The 23,937-nt window shown below is 45.6% G+C and overlaps 1 protein-coding gene across 1 annotated transcript in view; it reads right to left on the bottom strand.

Annotated features, from left to right (window-relative positions):
* Positions 1–23,937, bottom strand: part of CCDC9B (coiled-coil domain containing 9B) — a 91,801-nt gene that overhangs the window by 25,223 nt on the left and 42,641 nt on the right. The window contains exon 6 of the mRNA XM_077818686.1: positions 7,259–7,333. Coding sequence (XP_077674812.1) covers positions 7,259–7,333 — 75 coding nt within the window. The remainder of the gene's footprint in view (positions 1–7,258; positions 7,334–23,937) is intronic.

Below are 23,937 nucleotides of genomic sequence, written 5' to 3'. Positions count from 1 at the left end.
AAGCAGTCCTTCAAAGTGATCTGCATTCAAATAAAGTATGTTTTAACACATCTGGGAACAAGGAATGCAGGCCATACCGGCCGAAGGAGGGACTGTGTCCTGAGAAGCACTGACTCTGAAAAGGATTTAGCATCACAGCAATGTAGGCCTGGAAGGGACCTCCAGAGTCGTCTTCTCCATCTCCCTGAGCAGAGGCAGCACCAAGTATACCTAGACAAGTGTTTGTCTACCTGGTTTTAAAAACCTCCAATGATGGGGATTCCACACCCTCTCTTATTAGTCTCGTCAAGAGCTTAACTACCTTATACTAAGGAAGTTATTCCCTAATATCTAACCGAAACCTCCTTTGGTTCAGATTATGCCCATTACTACTACTCCTACGTTTGGTGGACTTGGAGAACAAAAGACCAAGCATCTTAAAGATTATAATGAAGATGGTGAAGTCTTTATCAAGTCCCCCCCAATCTTCTTTTCACAAGACTAAACATGCCTGTTTTTTAAAACCTTTCCTCTTAGGGCAGGCTTTCTCAACCTTATAGCATTTTTATTGCTTTCCTCTAAATTCTCTCCAATTTGTCCACATCTTCTTAAAATGTGGTGCCCAAAACTGGACACAGTATTCCAGTTGAGATCACACCAGTGCCGAGAAGAGCAGAACAATTATGTCTTGCATACGACATTACTTGTTAATATCTCTCAGAAAGATTCTAGTCTTTTTTGCAACTGCATCACATTGACTCATATTCAGTCTTGATCCACTGTAACCCTGAGATTGTTTTCTGTAGTACTACTGCCTAGCCAGTTATTCCCCATTTGTGGGTCTGATTTTTCCTTCCCAAGTGTAGTACGTTTCACTTTTCTTTACTAAATTTCATCTTGCTAATTTCAAACCAATTCTCCACTTTGTCAAGGTCATTTTGAATTCTAATCCTGGCCTCCAAAGTGTTTGCAAACCCTTCCAGCTCGGTGTCATCTGCAAATTTTATAAGCATACACTCCATTCCATTAACCAAATCATTAATGAAGGAGACAAGCAACTGAACAAGAGCTCCCAGCGCAAAGCTGTGGCAAAAAGGGTGAATGTGATCCTTGGATGTATAAATGGAAGTGAGGAGTAGGAGCAGGATGTGATTTTTACCTCTGTTTATGGCCTTGGTGAGATCGACACTAGACTATTGCATCCAGTTCTGGCGTCCATATCTGAAAAGGGTGTTGAAAAATTGTAAAGGGCAAAGAAAAGAGCCACAAAAATGATGTGAGGGCTGCAGAAAAGACCTTGCATGAGAGAGTGAAAGAGCTCAATCTGCTTAGCTTTTCCAAAAAAAAAGTTGAGACATGACTTGATTACAGCGTACAGTAGTTTTCAGTGGACAAAATACTGGGTACTGAAAGGCTCATAAATCTAGCAGAGAATGGCTGTGTCAAGGCTGTCGCTCCAAGTGCAGAAGTGGGGCCTGCAAGGATTTTAAAAATTAATACTGGCCACTCCAGGCTTGTATTAAACTCCCAAGGATACAGCTTTTCTCTGACCTTGGCTTGGTAAACGCTGCCACCACCCAAATACAAAAAAAAAAACAAGCCTTGGACCCAGGAAGGAGCACTTGGGAATTCCTCCCTGTGGGGTACCCTCAAGCCCTTTCACCTCCCCTCCAGGGAAGAGCTGAGAAAGGAAACAAGCTGTGGCTACCAGCTAATCAAACAACATGCACAAACCTCTTAGGACACCAAAAATCCAATCCTGTTTTTAAGAAAGGTAAATTTTATTAAAAACAAAAAGAAAGGACATATATCTGGAACTTAGGCTTTTGCTAGATTTTAAAAGAGCAATTCCAAAAATCAAGCACCCAAAATAGCTTTCTTGGGGGTTCAGCTTAAAGGTTGCAAGCAAACAAAAGCATCTGGGTTTAGCACAGAGGAGTCCACAAGCCAATAAGAAATAACCCTAATCGCATCTAGCTAAACATTCTGATCTACTTGCACATTTGGAGTTCAGCTAAGTAGTTCTAGGCATGATCTGATGATTTATGATCATGTCTGGTTCAAACTTTACACAGCATTCCTGCTGCCCTGTCTCTTCAGCTCAGGGAGCAACAGACAAAAGGAAAGTTTCTTTCCCAGTTTTAAAAAGTTCTACCTTCCCATTGGCTCTTTCGGTCAGGTGCCCATTTTTTTTTCTTTACCTTGGGGACTTTTTAACCCTTTACAGGTAAAGCAAGTAAAGAACAGCTACCGAGAGGGATTTTATAGTAACTGGCTGGCTGGGTGTCCATCAAAGGGAGCTACCCCCCTTTATTTATCACAGGCTGGAAGCTGAAGCCAGACAAATTGACATTAGAATTAGGCACAAAATTTTAACAGTGTGGGTGATCAACCATTGGAACAAATGATCACAGGAAGTGATGGATTTTCCAGCTTTTGATGTTTCCAAATCAAGCATGGATGCCATCCAGAAATATCATTTTAGTCCAACACAAATTGTTACTTGGCTCAGTACCAGGATAGCTGGATGAAATTCTGTGGTGATATACAGGAGATCAGACTAGATGACCTAATGGTCCCCTCTGGCTTGAAAATCTCTGAATCTATGAAACGCTGCTACTGGCCCTTTGGCACATGCACCTTTATCAAAGTTTCCCCTCCAGGTGGATGTTGGATGCAGTAGTTAGTTGTGTCAGGATTACAGACCATAAAAACCTCCTTAAGGAGAGGCATAATTTGGTGATGGCTGCAGCAATTTTATGCAGAAATTAATGAAGAAACTTCCTCTCTGTGCAAAACAGGGCCTTAGCATACAGATCCTTAGGAATGCTTAAATGCAGGGGTCACCAGTGATCAGCACTAGCAGCAGCACCAATTGCTCAAGTAAAGTATTTTTATTATAATACATTGCAATTTCTTTACTCATTTTACAGTTTTAGCATCAAAGCGAGCAAGTACTATGTCAACTGAGTACACATCATTTCTTTAATGGCGAACCATGCATCTTATTATTTACATTTGCGATTAAGTCTAATCGCAGAAATAATCAAAAATTTGACACTCGTCTATTTCCACCAGAGATTTCTGGGTCTGATAGTAAATAAGTTGAAAAAAAACAAGATGCATTTTTGTGGCTCCATCTCAAAATAGTGACTCATGTCTTCTCTAATACCATTCGCAGCAAAAAAGGAAATGTCCCTACCACAGAAAAATCCTTCATCGGCTTCTCTATAGTACTTTTCCATGTAACTTGAATATAACAATATTTAAAACAACGTTCAAATATTGATCAGTTCAACAGAAGTCAGCAACATTATTTGCATAACCAATAGAGTTTATTTAAACAAAGGTGTTACCATTATAGGTACGAAGTTGCTGTTATACAACATTTTATATGTTTCCACAAACTTGGACAGAGGTCTGGCATTTCTAGTCTGGAGTTTTGGAATTAAAAAGGAAAGGAAGTGCGGATATTCTAGCCACAGATAGAGTTCTCCAAATTCTTCTAAAGTGTACCAAGCCACATTACTCTTGTAGTACAAGTCCCATAGCAACACTTAAGACTGGATCAGCTAATTGTAGTGTATAGGAATAGGGCAGTATTCCTTTAAGTCGTTTGTGAGCACTCTAATGGTTTTTACAGTTTTCTATATTTTAAAAGCTATCAGAAACCGCTCAGAATAGCAGTATGCATTAAGCTAGGCCTTGCATGTTTGCATGTAGTTAATAAACAAGATTATTTGGGAGCTCACTGAGCTCAAGCCTTGTGTTCATTTTATATTTGTTGTGTAATGAACAAAACAATAACAAATGCTTTTATATCTGTAACACAGTTAAACAAATGTTGATAAATTTAGCCATTTTTCCTCCTCTTAATTAATCTAACAACAAACCAATGTTCCTATACACGTCTTCATTTTTAACTATCGTATAATTTCTGTGAAAACATTATAACTGGATTTGTAACAAACTGATTGCATATGGCTTTTTGTTGATTTGTACATGCATTTCCCATGTTAACTAACAAAATAAAAACTGGGGTAATATATTTATCAGACAAGAAAGGAAGTGGCATAACATCTCTTCATGAAATAACGGTCACAGGGGATGGGATGGCACATGGGGTGACCTGAGATGCGTTATGTCATGTACAGTCTGTCAAAACCCTCTTCCTTATTTAAGCTCTATGTACAATATGGAAGTGGGACAGGACCTAACAGATGGCAGCACGCGCAGGAACAAAGCTTCAGATCGGCAAGTAGTATGTCCCAGATCCTTCAGAACAGTCTGTTGGCTGTGGGGATGTGTCATCTGGGATGACCCAAGACCTATTTTGTCATATACAGACACTCAAATCCGAGCTCCTTATCTGATTATTTAATTAATAAATAATTAAGTAATTAGTATTTTAATTCTTTATCACATTCAAACACATTAATTTGATGACATTTCTAAAAAATGAGTCTTACATGAATATATTTCAAATAGATTTGGCCTTTGAATAAGGAACTGGGACCCATGAAAAAGGAGCTGGTACCACACCTAAGGAACTGGGAATAAGGAACCAAATTCAGTCTTGTACTGGAAGTGAGAACCAACTGACCATAGCCTGCTATCAAGTAGAGTCGTATAATAGCTGAATAGCTAATAGAGTGAATAGCTTAGCACAAAACGAGTCCTGGGATGTTAATTTTTGGTGGATAATTCACTACTCCACATTTCCCACCTTCAAAGCCCACCCTCTCCTTCCACCCTTCTCCAAAACAGGAATTAATCTCCCTAGCATTTCACTGCAGATCAAAATAGACTGGAGGAAAAGGAGTGACTGAAAAACCTGTTGCCAAGGAGACCCACCTGTGTGTGCAAGGAGACTGGGGGGAGGGAGCAAGCAACAGCTCATTAGTTCTTTACCAAAGGGAGTCAGGGACTCGGCAAGCCCGTGCAGGAGCAAGAGGGGAGGAAAGATGCTCAGCCCTCCATTCTTGGGCAAAGGAATGCCAGGCTGTGGTCCTAGAAGCCCTGTTCTTAGACTGAGAAGAAGGTCGTTCTGAAACACTCCCTGCAGCTTCCAGCCCCTCCCCTAACCGCTTAATGCACATCCCGAGGGGCATGCCATGGCTGGTGAGTGGGTTTAGTGCTCAGGAGAGCAGGGAACAGCAGCAGCAGTGTGAGGCATACATGGTGCAGGCGGGCTCTGTGCAAGCTTCCCCAGCTGCCAATGCACCTCTCAGACTGATCTATGATGACCCCGACACCTCTCCTGAGCAGAGACTGACAGCCCTGCCACCTGACACACACATGAAGATTAGGCAAGATCTGGGAAATTAATTTCTATGGGAGACCTAAGATAAGACTTGATCCCGGCTGTGCACAGGTGGAAGGCCAGAGCCTTCGTCCATCTTGTCACTGGATCCTCTAGCAAAATTGCTGGCGGCTCCAAACCAGTGAATGACAGAGGTGTTGCAGCTGTCAGATGGCGTGTTTCTCACCAAGTATCTGTGCTGTTTATCGGGTAAATAAAGAGAAGATGTACATCTGCTGCCTGTCAAGTGCAAGGGTGAGGAGCTGTTTACCAACCTAGGGCTCTGCTCAGCTTGGACGCAGCTGTGTCTGCTGGACCTAGTGGGAGTCCAATCAGGCAGCCCTCTGCCACTCTGCTGGGTGCAATTGGGATTGATGCTTCGGAGCCCATCTGTGTTCTCCTAATGAATCGCATGGGAACGGGAGCTATTCAATTTGTGCTCCATTAATTAAGAGTGTCTGATATCAGGGGAGCCAGTGCTTCCTCCAGGGTTTGCATTAAACAGCCAGCAGGAAGGCACAAACTTTAATTTACTGCAACCCTGGCCAGCTCCTGCTAAAGCAATGGACTGTGGCTAATGCAGCCTGAATCTTTCAACCCACAAGCAAATGATAGCCACAGAGAAAACAGCTAATGCAATGGCACTCGTCCTGTGGCTGGGCAAGCATTCTGGCAGCAGCGTTGGCATGCTGGCCTGGAAAGCCACCTCTGCCTTTTGTTCCCTGCCTCTGCGAAAAGATGCTATTCACCTGTTTATGTTCATGCTGTTCTTAGAGTACCCTCTGCTGGCCCTTCTATTGAACAACACCGAGATAGGATTCAACCCTCACTGGATTTCCATTTCACACAGTCTGAGGTGAGTGCGAGTGTGATCACAAAGAAAAGACCATGGGGAGAAGGCGAAGGGCCAAAGGCATCCCAGAATGAAGACGTGGCAAAAGGACCTTCCAACTCACCAGAAGGAAAATTAGGAAATGTTGCTTTATTTCCAGGTACAACTCTCTTCGGACGAACCTCGGGTCATAGAGCTGAAGTCAAACTGGCTGATACAGTAAAAATGCGTAGTCTGGCTTATCACTAAGGAAAAGGACTTCCGCACGATTTGGAGATTCTTTGTAGAAATCCACCTTATGTCACTCTGGAGCCAATCTCTACTGGGGCAGCCATCACAAAGCTGCGTGCTTCAGGACCTTTCTATCAGTCTAGGCATTTATACTTTGCCCATCGTCACAGAGAACTCAGCACAGGAGAGGGACAAAGGCAAGGGAAACCTTTGGTGACTGGAGAGAAGGTACACTGGGCCCTGCATAACAGGCTAACCACTGCTCCAGCACTAATGCTCCCAAACAATCCATACAGTTAAAAGGCATGTTAGTTCTTCAGTAGTTCGCATTTTCCTCATGATCATATAATTTAAAGCCAGCTGAGACAAAGCTCTGGATAATACTCTGGAGCACAATCCTGCATCGATGGGGAGATGGGCCAGGTGACTCAATCCATCTTTTCCATCTCTAATTTTTGAACAAGCTTGTCCATTCCTTTGGCATGGGGCTGTTCCCATTGTTTCATGTTCTCTATGTATGTAAATCTCCCCACTGTAGTTTCCACTGAATGCATCCGATGAAGTGAGCTGTAGCTCACGAAAGCTTATGCTCAAATAAATTTGTTAGTCTCTAAGGTGCCACAAGTCCTCCTTTTCTTTTTACAATGGGGTGGGTGGTGAAAGAGGCAGTCAAGGAGAGGACTCCCTGTACCACTCCGTACTCAAGGCAACCTGAGCAGTCACTACTGCGATGAAGACAGGCACTACCATGAATGCCATGAGGGCTGATTGCCAGCTAGGCTGAGCACTCAAAGCTCCCATTAACTTCAAGGGCAGCTGTGGATGGTCAGTCCCTCTGACAATCAGGACCTACAGTTCACTACATCACCACCCCCTTCGCATGAACACCAATCAGCACCAAGGACCCCTCTCACCTTTATGTTGTGCTCACTCTCTGGATACTTGTCAGTGTCTGATCGCCTCCTCTCCACTGTTCTTCTTTCATCCACCTATAGGGATACAGAAGAGACATGATTCACGATTGTGCATGGACTCTAGAGTGAGAAATTAGTGCCAGGCCTTTGAGCAACTGTGCAAAACCAAAAGGGATTTCTCAGGAGACAAAAGGCGAACAGAAGAGACAAAGTTAGCTCCTGCTGCACTGAGTCAAACCGGCACTAGCAAGGGAAAATGGGGCACCAAGACGCAAGAAGGACAGCAGCAAAAGGGGACACATTCCTCTTTGGCAGCATGGTGGAGTAGAGAGATCAACGGGAAAGCTGATCTAGAGAAAGCTTAAAGCACCAAAAACCAGTTCCTCAAAGGTATTTCAGTCGGGGTTAGGTGCCTAAATAGCCTTGAGGCTCTGTAGTGGAGTCAGGGTACCAATTGCAATCTGGTTAAATGTTGCTATGGTAAAGTTGGGAGGTGTTGGAGGGCTTTTCCTTTATTCTTTCCCCTGGTTCTTGTTACACAGACAGAAAGCAGAAGACCAGAAGTTCTAAGTGCAGGCAATGCGATGTTTATTGGGATTAGTTTTCAGCAAACATGTGTCCCATAACTTTGACGCCGCACAGCCTTGTTTTCCAGTGTTTCCTACTTCCCTCTTCTTAGCAGCCAAAATTATACTTGTAATGCACACCCACAGTTCCACCCTTTACAACTTATGGTCATGTTCTGTTTTGTGGGGTCATAGGTCTAGGGTCTTTATTCCACCCCTTTTGTACCCCACGGGAGGGGTAAGGAGTGAGGTTGTGCTACAGTCAGGGGCAGGCATTTTTTTGGTCTTTTAGTGTTTTATCTTTCCCCCCAACCCTCCCTTGCCCCTTCTGACTGGTTGCTTGACCTTGCCTTGAGATAAGGAGTTGAGGCAGTTCTTAAGTGTGCGGTTATATATTACACTTCCACCATGCCCAGGAACACTTTCACTGCTTTTATTTGGTCCCATTATACTAACAAACCCATTTGGCTTAGGCAAAAGCAAGATATACAGTGTCTGTCTTTGTCCTTAGTATGGATCCCTTTGTTCACACATATTAGTAAGAATGTATGTATATTAAAAATCAAACAGGCAAGCCAAACTTAAAATACTATTTTAGGAAAAACTACAGGTCTGGATCCTACATTGGCACTAGTACTCCTAACAGGATGTGCCCATGTCCCTGTATCCAGGCTAAAGTCTTGACAGTCCAGCTCTCTAACACGCTTAGAGGGACACAATTAGGTCCTATCTCATTACCTTGAATTGTATTGTAACAGATCTCCAGACCGTTGCGGCAGAGATGGTGCCTTGGAGTTACCCTCCCCACTCTTAGTGAACCATGGACAAAGCATTAAGCAAATGAAACAGACAGTTTTCTGGCCCACTGCAAGTACATGTTCTTACAAATACAGTCAGCTATGGACAAGGCTGGCAAAGATCACAGGGGATCCCCCCTGAACACTGATACAGGAGCCCTGGCACCCCTCCTTGGAGATCATGAAAACTCCACCCAGTTTAAGCCCTTCTTCCATGAAGGGCCTGAAGTCAGCTCAACCCGTGGGATCCCTTTGGTGTTAAATTGATTTACTGTAACGAGCGCTATTCTCTACTGCATTGCCTCCTCTGCCTGTTACCCTTTTGTTGCCATCTTGGGTGATTACAGATCACATCTATAGGGCCTTCAATGACAGGGTGTCAAAGTGCTTTGTGGGTAAATAAGACTAGCTTCGGAGTCTCCCTGTGAGATCACTGATCATTATCATCAGAAACCAGGGGTCTGAAGCAGGGATAGGTTAAATGACTTGCCAAAGGGCACAAAGGAAGTCTGTGGCAGAGCTGGAATTGAATTCATGGCTCCTGACTCTCAGACTGTCCTTCTGAGGAGGCAGTTCCTGCTGGTTCCTTCAGTGTGACATTTTGTTTTTGTGGTGCCCTTCCACCCCCACCCTTTTCTCTTTGATCACTGGTTGTTACTTGCTCCATCTAGCCCCAGCGCAGTCCTGAAGCTCTCCTGCCTCTTTCCTTCCCTGTACACTCTTCCCTCTCACTTGTGGACTGCAGTACTTGTGCTTTATTTTTAACTAGGAAAGCAGAAACGTGCCCTTCTCCAAGGCAAATTGCAGTGTCACTTGGTGCAGTGTTACTTGCAAGAGACACCAATGGAGCAGCTGGTAACCTCCGATAGGAGCGCAAGCTTTGCCACATTGCTCCTTCACAACTCTAGCTTGGTAGTGAGACCCAGTGCTGTTTCCTGAAACCTACTCCAGGGACAATCAGAGCTTGGAAACTTCATGAAGTAGAAACATACTGCTAGTACCATTTAGAGAGTACATTCGGTGGGGAGGCAGTAGGGTAGGGAATTGCATGACTTTCTTAATGCCTCCAGGCAGCAGCAGGGACATACAGCATGGGGAGGGGGAGGGGGGAAGACTTTAAGAAAAAACTCAGGTCACAGAATCATAGAGTGTACAGCTGCGCGTGTGTGTCACGCTCACGGAAGCTTATGACGGGAGCACAGTATACAGCAGAGGGAGGCTAGCACCCACTTGCAAGAGTAGCAGGGAGTGTGAAAACCATCAGCCCTCCTGTGTCAATTTCTTTCAATGTTAATCTCTTGTGCCTGTCAAATAAAACAGGAAGGGCAGGCAGGAAAGAGGGCGCTTGTTGGATGCGCCTCTCCTATTCTCCCTACCCTTCAACTCCTCAGACTCCACTATTATAAACAGCAATCATGTGAAGGCTGGGACAGGTTTAGGGCTTGTCTACACAGGGGGTTATTCCAGAATAAGGTAAGGTGTGAATTTAAAGCACTGGAGCTATTCCAGAGCAAGAGTGGCCACATGGGGAGCTACTCTGGAACAGCTCTACTGCCTTAAATCCACCCCTTGCCTTGTTCCGGAATAACTTCCCCATGTAGACAAGCCCTGAACCTCAGGAAGGTAAAGGTTCCTCACTTGTATCTGTTCTTTGCTATGAGACCCTGCTGCCTAACTGGGAATGATCCTGCATCCCCTCACTGGAGAATCACACAAACTGTGGGATCCCTGGATCGCTGCCTCATTCTTACCAACCAGTGTTTGGAATGGAGAACTGCCAGTGCGAAGAAAAAGCAGCTCCAGTGGGTGAACCACCAGCTGAAGAAACTTCAGCAAACCCCACTGGCCTGATGACGATGACACAGCCGGAACATCCTGCTCTGTGTACTGCCCCCAGCTGCATCCCTACTCGAGCTGCCTCGGCTGCCCACTGCTTGCTGCTGCATCACATGATCTTTGGCACATTTTGCTGCCAAATGACACAGCATTTATCACTGCGGTCACCCCCAGTTTTGGCCGCATAGGGGCTGACTGCACAAATTCCACGTGGATGTAGCAACTTGTTATTTTGCAGCAGGGAGACCAACAACCCCCTTGGGAGTGGCACGGCATCGGAAAGGCAAAATCGTAGCCAAGGGATTTCCAAAATTGCACCCAATCCTCTATGGGAGTGTTACTGGAAAGTCACGTGTGGCCCCAAGGCCATCAGCTCGCCTGAGTTTTGCACATGAAAGGAAAACAAAAATATAAAGAGCAAATTCACAGCACAAACAGCTTGGAAGTGATAACTCTGTGAAGTCATGTCTGAGCTGAAAACAGGAATCCTATTCTGGCTAGTTGCTTAGTGCGAATTTTAGACAACAAACAAAACTCTTAGATGCCATAGAGGATATTACTGAAACAAGGCAAAGGGTGATGAGGAATTAATTAAAATGCTGAAACTATAGGCCCTGATTCTGCTTTCATTACACTGATGAAAATCAAGTGGCATTTCAGTGAAACTTTCCAGCCAAGTTTCTATAGCACATAGCATCCGGAGCACCTTAACTGAAATTGCTTGGAGTTACACAGCACAATCAAGGCGAGTGGGATCAGAATTGGCTAATAGAGTTTGAAAGGACGCTCAGAAATAAAATTAGGAAGGTGTTGCGTGTGCTGTTGTGGAAAAGACTCTGCTCCCAGAGGAGCCATCCCAGGGGGCAGTACAGTGAGAGAGGACATTAGCTAGTTAGAGAACTGTGTGAATACTCACTCAGTGCTGACATGATCAGTAAAGCTCAGAGTTATTTCAGTATCTGGGCTCTGATTCAAGAAGCCCTGAGCATCTGGGGACACATCAGTGATCTGCAGTCTACTTTTCAGGTGTTGCACAGAATCCACCACCTATGGCCAGATTAAGGCATAGGCACCCCATTGGCCTTACACTTAGCACATCAGTTCCCAAACTTACATGAGGAGATCAGAATCTCCACTTTCAAGTTTTTAAAATGATGTTTCTATCTCTCAGGGGTGCAAGGAGAAGCTTGAAAATGTGCCCCAAGTGTAACTGATGCCTGCCTGAGTCTGCAGACAGCTTGAACCAATTGCTCCAAGAGATGTGAACGGCCCCACTCATCTTAACTGAACCTGCTGCCAACCCAAGGAGGGGCAGTGCTACAACACTGTGGGGGAGGGGCATGAGGGGCCCATATGGGTTGTGCCGAAAGCCCCAGACTGCCTTAATTCAACCCTGCCACCATCATCATCACAGCCTCTGTCTGACCACTCTAGCATGAAAGCTTCCCACGCTGCCAAGCCTCTCCCTTTGACTTAGCGCCAGGCATGATCATGCAAGTCCAGCCACAGAGAGGGCATTTTCATGTCCCTTGGACGCAATAAAAACTCTGGCCAGCATCTTCTGTGTGCTATCAACACTCCCCACTATCGCAGCACTTTATTTTAAAAGCACTGTACGAACCTTAACCCCCTGTTCCACACAGTGCCCGTGTGCGGTGAATAACGTTATTGCCCTTCTACACATGGGGAAACTGAGGCACAGAAAGGTTAACACCCAACCGTGAGACAGTCACTGCACCAGGATCAAGAACCCCTGTGCTCAAGCCGCCATCTGTGCTCCCAGCCCTTTGCTCCGGTCACCAGGTCATGCTGCCTCTCAAGTCTATGCGCCAAGTAGGAATTGTCACATAGATGTTGATGGCAGCATTGGTGTTTCTGAGGGTGGGCTTTCAGAAGAAATGCTGTTCTCTGGAGGAAGGGAGAGGAGAGAGGGTCATGTGTCTGCGCCTTTCTAGGAGCCCAGTTCTGCCAAAAGATCTGCATGCTTGAACTTCACTCCTTCACAGAGTCCAATTGACTTCAGTGGGACCCCCCTTACAGGAGGAAGAGGATGGGCAGCTGAAGGACCACACCTTAGGTTTGTTTGGGATCTTTCAAGCTAGTATTACTCTAGAAGGCTTGTTTTTAAATGCTGCCATTGACACAGTACATGCAAATCCCACCCTTGGTAAGATCCCCACAGGTAGGAAAGATTAAATGAGTTCATTTTGGGGTCTAGACCATCTCATTGAATTTTTATTTTCAAAATGAAGATGATAAATCATCTGACTCAATCAAGCAGATGCCATCTGCAGATCCTGATTGGAGGAGATACATTAGTATGGTTTCTTAAGCTCTTTAGGGTCAGATTTGCTACCCTTACTCCATGGGTAGTCCCACTGAAATGGAGTAACTGCAGAGGAAGGTGCTAGTCCATGTGAGTAAAAGCAGCAGATCCTAGTTATGTGGGGCTAGATTTTCAAAGCAGCTCGGAGCCAGATTTCCAAGTGCTCAGCACCCACAACTGGGCCAGATTTTCAAAAAAGCTCAGCACATTGGGTGGATTATTTTTTCTGACCACCTATTGTGATGCCCATATGGGAGCTGAGTTCTTTGGAAAACCACATCCGCAGTGTCAAATGGAACACTTTCTCTCTTTCGCTTTTTGGCAGTGGGTTTCTCTCTGTTGTGGGGAGGGGTGACATATTCTGACATGTATAGCTGAGCCGGTGAGGGCGGTTCGTCCATCTCCAGACTGGAAATGGTTTCACTTGAGATGTATCACTTAGGGAAATGCTGTTAATAAAAAGGCAATGTAAAATGCCCAGAAGCCACATACCTATCTATCTATTTGCAAGATGTAACATGCTAATTAACAGGTATGCTCCAGTGGTGCGGGTGTGCTGGCTCACAGCTCTAATGCACAAAGTGATTCTCCTGAAACGTAGCCATGAAAAATGCTAGAGCGTGGAGGGCCCTCTTAGGAAAACTGCTACCAAACACACAGCCAGTGAGACTTGCCTTAAGCCCTACTGACAATAATCAGAATCCTGCAACCAGGGGAAAGTCATGGATACAGACAGCAAGGGAAGGGGAGAACAAGGCTGCTCTTTACAAAAGCTGGGGGAATTGATTTTATCAGTTTCTGTGGGAGTGGAAGCCATGTTTGATGTCAGTTCTGCTCTGCACACAGGGTGAAGCAGAGTTGGATTCTCAGAGTTTCCAGGGACAAAGGGATCTACTCCCCCAAACAGGCCAGATCATGTCCCATTGTGGAAACACCTGCACAGGGGCCAGGAACTCTGCTGTCCACACTGAGCTCAGGCATATGCTTGATGCACAGGGTCAGGTGCATGGAGTCCCTGTGCTTCTTCATGGGCTCCCCAGTGCTCCAGCTCAGAGGGACAGAGAATGTTCTGTAGGAACAGGACTATGGCTTCTGGCTCTAATTTTTCTCTGTTTCTGCTGGATGCAGGAAATGAAGGTGTGTGAAATGTGGGTCCTCCACAGCCAGTTCTCAAGCCCTCACCACTTTTATATTCCCAGACACCATAGAGAGCTTTCTGTGAGGGCTGAGGGAACACAGGACTGCTGCTATGGAGGCAGCTGATTTCTCCTTCTGTATGGTGGGGAGAATTGCATGCAGCATCCGTTCCATGCACAGATCCTGAGGGTGGGATCCAACCCTATACTTTTTCCAAGCTGTGGGCTCTTAGGCAGTTGCTATGGTAAAGCCACTTAACCCACCATCAGAAATATTGCACTTCAGCTCCAGATTACATTTGATGAAAAATCGTGGGAGCCATGTCCACCTCCAGACCAAAGGTGGGCACTGGCATGCTCAGCCTTCCCATGCTGCTGCCCCATTCTCAGGCTGACAGGCACAGCACCACCTCACTCATCACCCATGAGGGAAGAGCATATTAGTGTCCAATTGGCTTTTAGTGGGTTCCCTGGCTGCAAATCAATCGGCAAGGAGTTTTGTGGGGATGTCAACCTGTCAGTGAGAGCAGCAGCATGGGGAGTCCAAGATGGAGAGCCTGTGGTCTGTCATGGCAACAGTGAGTGGGAGTGAAAGGTTTATGAATGTGGCTTCTCAATGTTATGCCATCGCTTCTGAGTTGGAGCCTGTGGTCTAGTTTGCTCTGTAAGTGTTCTGCCTTTGCTTAATGTGTGCTGCACCTTTAAATCTCTAAGAACTCTACTGTCTGCAGAGCCAGGCTGACATTTTGAGTGGCAGAGCTGGTGCAGCCTACTAGGGAGGAGACATGATCACACCGTGCTCTCTCATGGAGACTTGACTTTAGCAAACCACAAAAGTACAATTCTAAAAGACAACATGATTCTGCCTGAAAGGTGCTGTTTGGTCTTTGTTTAAGGGAAAGCTTACAAGAGATGAAGATTTCTGCTGTGCTATATGTGGCCCAGAGGGGTTGTTGGTTGACAACCCCACGGCTCTCTGGGAGGAGAGACAAGGTAAGCACTTTACCCATATTGATTCTTAAAATATAGGACACACCCCTGTGTTAGGCTGGGTAAGCTTCTAGTCACTTGCTCAATCCAGCAAAATGTCAACAGCCTTCATGCAAACTCATTTCTAAAAGAGAGCCTGGAGATCTGAAAGCAACTTCCACACCACAGCCACCAGAGAGAGGAAAAGGACCAAGTGTCTGGATAGCCCAAGACTGGGTGTCAGAGCTGTTGAGCCATCCACAGGGCATTCTAGATGGCATTCTAGACAATCCAAGCCACTCCACACAGTGCTGCATCTGTCTGAGGGAGGGAGACTCTGGGTGTTAAAGAGTCAGCAAGGAATGGATTGATCTGTGAGCGTGCAAGAGAGTGAAGGAGGAGAGCATGTGTAGCTGGGGCTGAGTGAATGTGGGCATTGTTAGCCTGGACAGACTGGATGGCTCAGGACAAGGGGATATGGAAAAGAGGGGAAGGGCCTTTTGCTTATAGGTCATCATTCTCAATCTAGATGAGGCTGGTAACTGCTGGCAGTAATCACCATCTGTTCAGCTGCCTGTATATTGAGACTGAGACTCAGTTCAGTTCCTTGTGGACAGGCATTCATACCACAAAAACCACCATCACAATTGGTATGGATTAGCATCCTTGCTAGTAATCTCAGTAAAAAGCCCTGAACTGAATGGGAATAGAGAATTACCCTCTTGTCACTTGGGGTGGTCCATCCCCAGGTTGAGACACAGTGGTAGGAAGGTTTCAGAGTAGCCGCCGTGTTAGTCTGTATTCACAAAAAGAAAAGGAGGACTTGTGGCACCTTAGAGACTAACAAATTTATTTGAGCATAAGCTTTCGTGAGCTACAGCTCACTTCATCAGAATGCATCTGATGAAGTGAGCTGTAGCTCACGAAAGCTTATGCTCTAATAAATTTGTTAGTCTCTAAGGTGCCACAAGTCCTCCTTTTCTTAGTGGTAGGAAGCTTCCTGTGAAGAGACTGAGCATCTGCAGAAGCATCTGGAAATGAAATGGAAGAGCCAACTTAGTTGCCTCCACTGCTGATTGCTTCTGCATAAGAGAAAAAGGGGCAAAGGAAACAGTCTACTCCTCAAAGACTAGAGCCAGCAACGGGTGTGGTGGTACCAGCCTCCCCCCAGAAGCTGCCAGTGGAACAGAAGAGAAGGGAACCAAGGACAAGACTGTCCTGCAGGATGTGCCAGGGAGCAGGGAGACCACATGGCAGGCCAACATGGGCAAGAACATAGAAGCAAGGGACCAGGGCTGTGGCAGCTGGTGCAGGGGAATAGGAAGACCAGGCAGAAGGGAAGCATGTACAAGGGAAGAAGAGGAAAGACAGGAATATAATAGGTGGGAGGGGGTGATGGCATGTATGATATTTTTCAAAAAGCACAAATCACATAATCATAGGCTCTTAGAAATGTAGGGAATGCACGGCAGACAGCTACAAATACCTACATGCACTGGTGGTACAGAGTTCAATGAGATCGCCACTGCAGCAAGAGCCATAGAGATGACGTGCATTCATGAGTGGGATTCAAACTGGCAAGTCTGGCATGGAGGTGGGTGCGTGTGATTGCCAGTAAGCAGGCAGGTAGTTCTGCCTTATTGCCAGTTGCGGGAAGATGGGTCCAGGGGACGTAAATGGAACAGGAGAGGGGGTCCACGTGATTGTGAGTGGAAGAGAAGGTGCGCCTCACCATGGGGCGGAAGGTTGTCTAGATGGGACAAGAGGTGTCTGTAAAACAATCTCTCTGTTAATGCGTGACAGATCGAGTACACCTACCGCATCAGAAATTGTGCGGCTTTGGGCTAAGAAGTCTTTTATAGATTCATAGATATTAAGGTCAGAAGGGACCATTATGATCATCTAGTCCGACCCCCCCCACCCCCCGCACAACACAGGCCACAGAATCTCACCTACCCACTCCTGCGAAAAACCTCTCACTTATGTCTGAGCTACTGAAGTCCTCAAATCATGGTTTATTTGAAGTCAATGTGAAAAAGCAACCACTCCCTGGATGGGAATAAGATCAGACCACTGACTCCATCTGATCTGGTATCTGACCACCAGCAATGGCCAAAACTGGTTTCTTCAAGACAAGGCCCCTTAAATGCACCCCAATCAATTGTGCTATGCTGTGCATTTTATAGAGCATTTCGTATCAAAGAATCCTCTCAGTAATTCAGTTTAACATATTTCTTTCCCACTTTTGCTAGGGCAATACTATCCAGGGACAGAAATGCTGCCCAAAGTGAGCTTAGGAATGCCAGAAGCTCCCAGATATCATCTCAGTGCAAACCTTGCATTGACATCAGTAGGAGCGGGATTAGGCCCTAAATAGAAAGGGGCCCCTCCTTCTTTACCACCCTCTAGCTCTGGCCATCCCCCTCTTTTAATGTGAACAATTCTCCCTTGTGTGAGGAATAGGGAAAGTTGGGAGCTCTGTCACACTCAAACAAAAACAAAAGGCTCTTTACAGCAAAAAGCATTGTTTAAAAAGCTTCAGCAATCCCAATATCTATTTCATGCTGTGAGGCGGAGCGGCTCCTGGGCTCGAGGACAAATGGCATGATGTTATGGAAACTCAAAGGCAGGCACTGCCCGTGAGAGCCAAGCGACTCTGCCAGCAGTGCTTACCAACTCTCCCAGCGTGATTTACAATCTCCATTTCATTGTCTCTTTGTGCTCCCTGCTGTCCTGTCAACCATTCTACACTTCGAGCTGTGCAGGCAAAAAGGAACAGACCTGCCCATCTTACCATGTAAAACCCTCCCATGCCCCCACTCATGGCATGCACCATAGTGTTGACAGCACAGAGACAAGCTTTCTTCCTGCAGATACCATGCTGAGAAGAGGGCAGAGTGCAAGAGCAGCTGCTGAATCAGTGCCTCCTGAAAAGGCGGATTGAATTGTGCTGTGCTTGAATTAATTGCCCCCCTGCATCAGCAGAATGTAGCCAAGACTCTGTCAATCTCAGTCTGCTAGAGCTCAGCTCAAAGGTACATTTAATCTCCACTGGAGAACACAAATAATGCAGCTGCCCCTTCAAGCACAGAGCCAGCCCTGTGCCTCCCGCCTGAGCTGTGTGGTACAGGAGGAAACAGTGTTTCTAAAGGCTAGAAACAGGGACTGCCAATCAGGATTCTCTTCCCTTCTCTCTCTCTCTGAGGTAGTTAAACCATCCCCATTAGTATAGGATCTGAGCACCTCACAGTCTGTGATGTATTTATCATCACAATGCTCCTGTGAGGAAGGGAAGTGCTATTATCCCCAACTTACTGACAGAGACTAGGCAGGGAGAGAAAATAACTTGCCTGGGATCACCCAGGAAGTCTGTGGGGCAGCAGGGAATTGAAGGCAAATCTCCTGAGTCCCAGACTAGTACCCTAGTCATCGGACCCTGATTTTCTTCCTCTGTGGCTTTGGACAAGTCACTGAACCTTTCTGTGCTTCAGTTTCCCCATCTGTAAAATGGGTTAATGTATTTATTCATCGCTCTGAACTGCTCTGAGATTGTCAAACCAAAACATATGAATGAATCTATTCCTATGTTCTTACTATTAGTTAGCGGGATGCCCACCAGCTCTCAGGAGGGAGATTAATCGGCGGCAGAGTGGGAGAGACAGATGTATCTGTCTTCGGCTTTTCGGAGTCCTGCCAGCACCAGTAAATGGATGAATTGCTGACAATGCTCCCTCCCAAATCTGTAACGGAAATGACTGAAGTGGCAGTGTAGGCTGGACAAAGCCATTTCAGAAAATGTTTCTAGGTGCAACAGGTGCAAGCTGAACTGAAGGCGGACAAGGGGCAGCTGTTGTTTTAGGCTCCACCTGCACTGCATCTCTAACTGATTCTAGTTACCACATGTTTAAAATCTGTAGCATAGTGAGGAACCTACGCATATCCCACAGATTGGGCTTGGTGAGGTCCCATCGACACTATACGCGTTAATCATGCTGACAGGTTTCAGAGTAGCAGCCGTGTTAGTCTGTATTCGCAAAAAGAAAAGGAGTACTTGTGGCACCTTAGAGACTAACAAATTTATTTGAGCATAAGCTTTTGTGAGTCTCTAAGGTGCCACAAGTACTCCTTTTCTTTTTAATCATGCTGTATCCAAGTCCTGTGACTCACTGGTTGTAGGCTGCTTGTGGCTGAGTACTGCTTATCATGCAGTTGTCTCAGTAGTACCTTGTGTTCCCTCTGGGTATGTCTACACTGCAATTAGACACCCATAGCTGGCCTGTGCCAGCTGACTTGTTGTCTGTGGGGCTGTTTAACTGTAGTGTAGACTTCTGGGCTTGGACTCGAGCCTGGGCTCTAGGACCCTGCGAAGTGATAGAGTCCCAGAACTCTACACTGCAATTAAACAGCCCTGCAGCCCGAGTCAACTGGCACGAGCCAGCTGTGGGTTTTTAATTGCAGTGTAGACACGCCCTCTGTCCATTTGTCATACCAATCTGTTGTCTCTCATCCCATACTTAGGGCTTGTCTACATGGCCCTGCAATTTGGACTACTACAGGGGTTAGAATTGCTGCACCTAAAAGGTTTCAGAGTAGCAACCTTGCTGTAACTGCCCCGTGGGGATGCTGCTGGTGTGAACTAATAGGTACTTAGTTCATGTTAACAAAGTCTTGTTTGAAGAGGACTACATTAATGCAAACTAGGTACCTTTTAGTTCATACTAGCGGCATCCATACAGGGCAGTTGCAGCACAACACTTTGGTGCGTGCTGCAAGTCACACGCCCATAGTCTACACACCATGCTGCAGTATACACATAGCCTTAGATTCTAAGCTCTCTGCGACAGGAACCATCTCTTTGTGATATGTCAGGATAGCACCCAGCACATTGGGGCTTGGCCTCCAGGTGCTACCATGTTACAAATCAAATAACAATAATTAACAAGGTAGGGGAGACAGCGTCGTATTCCCAATAGGTGAGCGAATCTCATGAGGCTGATTGGAACGTAGAAGATTGAGGTATAACGAATAAGTATTGGAAATTAGGGTTTCAGAGATCAGCTCAATCACCTTTTTTAGATTATGGCTGATTTAAAAAACTAGTCAATCTACAAAAAAACATTTTAAAAAACCTACTTAACTAAAATGAGCACAAGGGGGTTGAGAATCTAGTGTCCAGTGGTTTCTGTTAGGACCTTCGTTTTCTCAGTTCCACCCTGCCTTCTCTGAGGGTCAGAATGGTAGCTCCTTGTTTGCTTGCTGGCTGAGGTGTTTTTTAGCACATCCATGGACATCTCCTAAAGAGCATGGCTCTTTGTACAGGGGCAGGATGTCTGTCTCAGGAAGTAGCTGCCTCTGTACTCTCTGCCAATAATAAATAGAGGTGGCTCTGTTGTTAAAGTGAGCTCATACCAGTGTCATTAGTCCAGGACTCAGCCTGGCTGCACTAACCCACCAATAAGGAGACGGTGAAATCATACAACAGTCTTAATTCTTTCTTTTCATTGCCTTCAGACCCTTAAATGCTGCTTAGTGATCTACTTCTTGCTTCTGTACACTAGGGTGCAGTATTTAGACTCTTTTATTTTAAGCTCCAGTTTGGTTTTTCTGCACCCATCCTATGCATTTGACACTTTGCTGCTGCACAGCGAAGCTGTGAATGCGACCAAATGACTTTGTGGAATTCTTCTCAGAGTGGATAATGGCACCCACTTTGTCATTTCTCATGGCCACTCCTTCGCGCGCACGTGTCCTCCAGAATGCAGGAATGAAAGTTCTCTCTCCTTCCCTACCCAGACCACTTGCTTCAATTTCAAAATCCAAACATGAACATTGGTATCGGAGGAGGACAGCACAGCCTGAGGGTTTGCAGAGAAGCATTAATTGGGGGTTATCTGGATTAAATTTTGACAAAGTCCAATGAGTACACTGTGGCCATTTGCAAATGCGTAATAGGAGACAGGGAAATGTTGGCTCCTCTCCCTGGGATACCCAGTTAGCTAAGTTAATTGGGAACATTGTCTTTAAAGTGTGGTAGAACAGTGTGATCAGAAAGTTATTTGAGGGGAGGGAAAGCCAAGCCTTTTGGACTGTTATGGACTTCCTACTGAGTCTTCCTGAAAACTGAGTTGCAGCATATATTTACATTTTGGAGGAGGCGAATTTGATAGGCAAGCTCCCTTTATAAAGCAGCAATGATCCCTAATGAGCATGCCCTAAAACATTTCCTATTAATTTTCTAAGTGTCCTCTGTTTAGCTTTAACTATGGCAAAGTATAGCTTGCACGTAGGGCACTGAATGGGGAGGAGATAGGGTGTTGTGAATGCAGCTCCCTTTTCTCACACTTTAGGGCTCTGATTATTAGATCTGCAGGAGATACGATTCGGGCAGGAATGGGGGGAGAGGAAAGATAGCTTTTATCAATCCCATGCCACAAGACAGAGCAACCTCAAGGCTGCCCTAATATATACATTGGGTTTTCAATGACTCCAAGGGCTGTTTGAGCAGGCAAGAATAGCCACAGCACACCGGTGCACAGACTACATCCCCTATCCCCCAAACATGCCCTGACAATTCCCCTTCGGCAGTGGCTGTGTCGTAGAACTATTACACTAGGTCTGTGCTACCATGGAAACCTCCTGCGCTGCTGAGTATTCAATGGTAGCTCAATCTGCTGACTTATCTGCTTCTTTATGACGCTCAGTGTAAAGCAACCAGAGAGAAACAGATAGTAGGGTCCTGTATCTCTAGTCAAACTCTCAGTGGGGAGGAGAAAAAGCAGGAAAATAACTGAGGCAATTAGCAGCACACTTTGGCTGCAGTCCCACTGAGGGAAATTGCATTAGTCCTTTGATCTTTATGTACAACCTTGTTTTGTGTATTTAGCTTTATGTTTTCTCTTGTTATCTTTCATGATCCTGAGCACAGGGTGTCAGAGGCACACTCTTGCTTGGCTGTGGATTCTCTTGTATTGAAATACATCATTTTTGCGAGGAAGGAGTTTGCAATAGAGTATTTGGTCCGTGTTTCCAAAATCTAAAAAGTTCAACAAAATTGTCAAATGGGCTGCCCCATGGGTGACATCAGTTTGTTTTGGACATGGATATTGCCTACCCCAATTAACTTTTAAGTTGTACTGACTGTTTGTCTGGGATGGGGCTCTTTGACTATATTCTGCTCCTTGGCCCTGGGTGGAAAGCTGGCTTTAGGTGTCCATGAGGCCTAAATGATGGTAACTTTTGCATTCTTTCCTCCTTAAATGCAAGGCAAGTACATGGCAATGCCTTCCCTTTCCCTTGTTCCCCTCAAAGAAGCATCATATGAGATTCCTTTGGGGAGCATGTTGAAGAATCTGCTGAAGTCAGAACTGAACCAGTCTGGAGATAGCTAGAGCTAGGATCGCAGATAAGGGAACGTGGATCAAGGCCTATGGCCTTGTCTCCTTCTGAGCTAGGATAGCCAGACATCTTTAGCCCTGGTAACTCCCATGCTACTAAAAAACACCACTGACTTCCTAAGGAAACTACAATTCATTGGTGATCTTCCTGAAGATACCATCCTGGCCACTATGGATGGAGAAGCCCTCTACACCAACATTCCACACAAAGATGGACTACAAGCCGTCAGGAACACTATCCCCGATAATGTCACAGCAAACCTGGTGGCTGAACTTTGTGACTTTGTCCTCACCCATAACTATTTCACATTTGGAGACAATGTATACCTTCAAATCAGCAGCACTGCTATGGGTACCCGCATGGCCCCACAGTATGCCAACATTTTTATGGCTGACTTAGAACCCTTCCTCAGCTCTCGTCCCCTAATACCCCTACTCTGCTTGCGCTATATTGATGACATCTTCATCATCTGGACCCATGGAAAAGAAGCCCTTGAGGAATTCCACCATGATTTCAACAATTTCCATCCCACCATCAACCTCAGCCTGGACCAGTCCACACAAGAGATACACTTCCTGGACACTATGGTGCTAATAAGTGATGGTCACATAAACACCACCCTATACCGGAAATCTACTGACCGCTATTCCTACCTACATGCCTCCAGCTTTCACCCAGACTACATCACACAGTCCATTGTCTACAGCCAAGCTCTGCGATACAACCGCATTTGCTCCAACCCCTCAGACAGAGACAAACACCTACAAGATCTCTATCAAGCATTCTTACAACTACAATACCCACCTGCTGAAGTGAAGAAACAGATTGACAGAGCCAGAAGAGTACCCAGAAGTCACCTACTACAGGACAGGCCTAACAAAGAAAATAACAGAACGCCACTAGCCGTCACCTTCAGCCCCCAACTAAAACCTCTCCAACGCATTATCAAGGATCTATAACCTATCCTGAAGGACGACCCATCATTCTCACAAATCTTGGGAGACAGGCCAGCCCTTGCTTACAGACAGCCCCCCAACCTGAAGCAAATACTCACCAGCAACTACATACCAAACAACAGAACCACTAACCCAGGAACCTATCCTTGCAACAAAGCCCGTTGCCAACTGTGCCCACATATCTATTCAGGGGACACCATCACAGGGCCTAATAACATCAGCCACGCTATCAGAGGCTCGTTCACCTGCACATCTACCAATGTGATATATGCCATCATGTGCCAGCAATGCCCCTCCGCCATGTACATTGGTCAAACTGGACAGTCTCTATGTAAAAGAATAAATGGACACAAATCAGATGTCAAGAATTATAACGTTCATAAACCAGTTGGAGAACACTTCAATCTCTCTGGTCACGCGATTACAGACATGAAAGTTGCAATATTACAACAGAAAAACTTCAAATCCAGACTCCAGCGAGAGACTGCTGAATTGGAATTCATTTGCAAATTGGATACAATTAATTTAGGCTTGAATAGAGACTGGGAGTGGCTAAGTCATTATGCAAGGTAACCTATTTCCCCTTGTTTTTTCCTATCTCGCCCCCCACCCCCACCCCGTTCCTCAGACGTTCTTGTTAAACCCTGGATTTGTGCTGGAAATGGCCCACCTTGATTATCATACACATTGTAAGAAGA

The sequence above is a fragment of the Eretmochelys imbricata genome, chromosome 6 (genome assembly GCF_965152235.1).
Source record: "Eretmochelys imbricata isolate rEreImb1 chromosome 6, rEreImb1.hap1, whole genome shotgun sequence".
Taxonomy (NCBI): domain Eukaryota; kingdom Metazoa; phylum Chordata; order Testudines; family Cheloniidae; genus Eretmochelys; species Eretmochelys imbricata.
The sequence above is the reverse complement of the archived record's forward strand: the minus strand, read 5'-3'. Positions and strand labels throughout refer to the sequence as shown.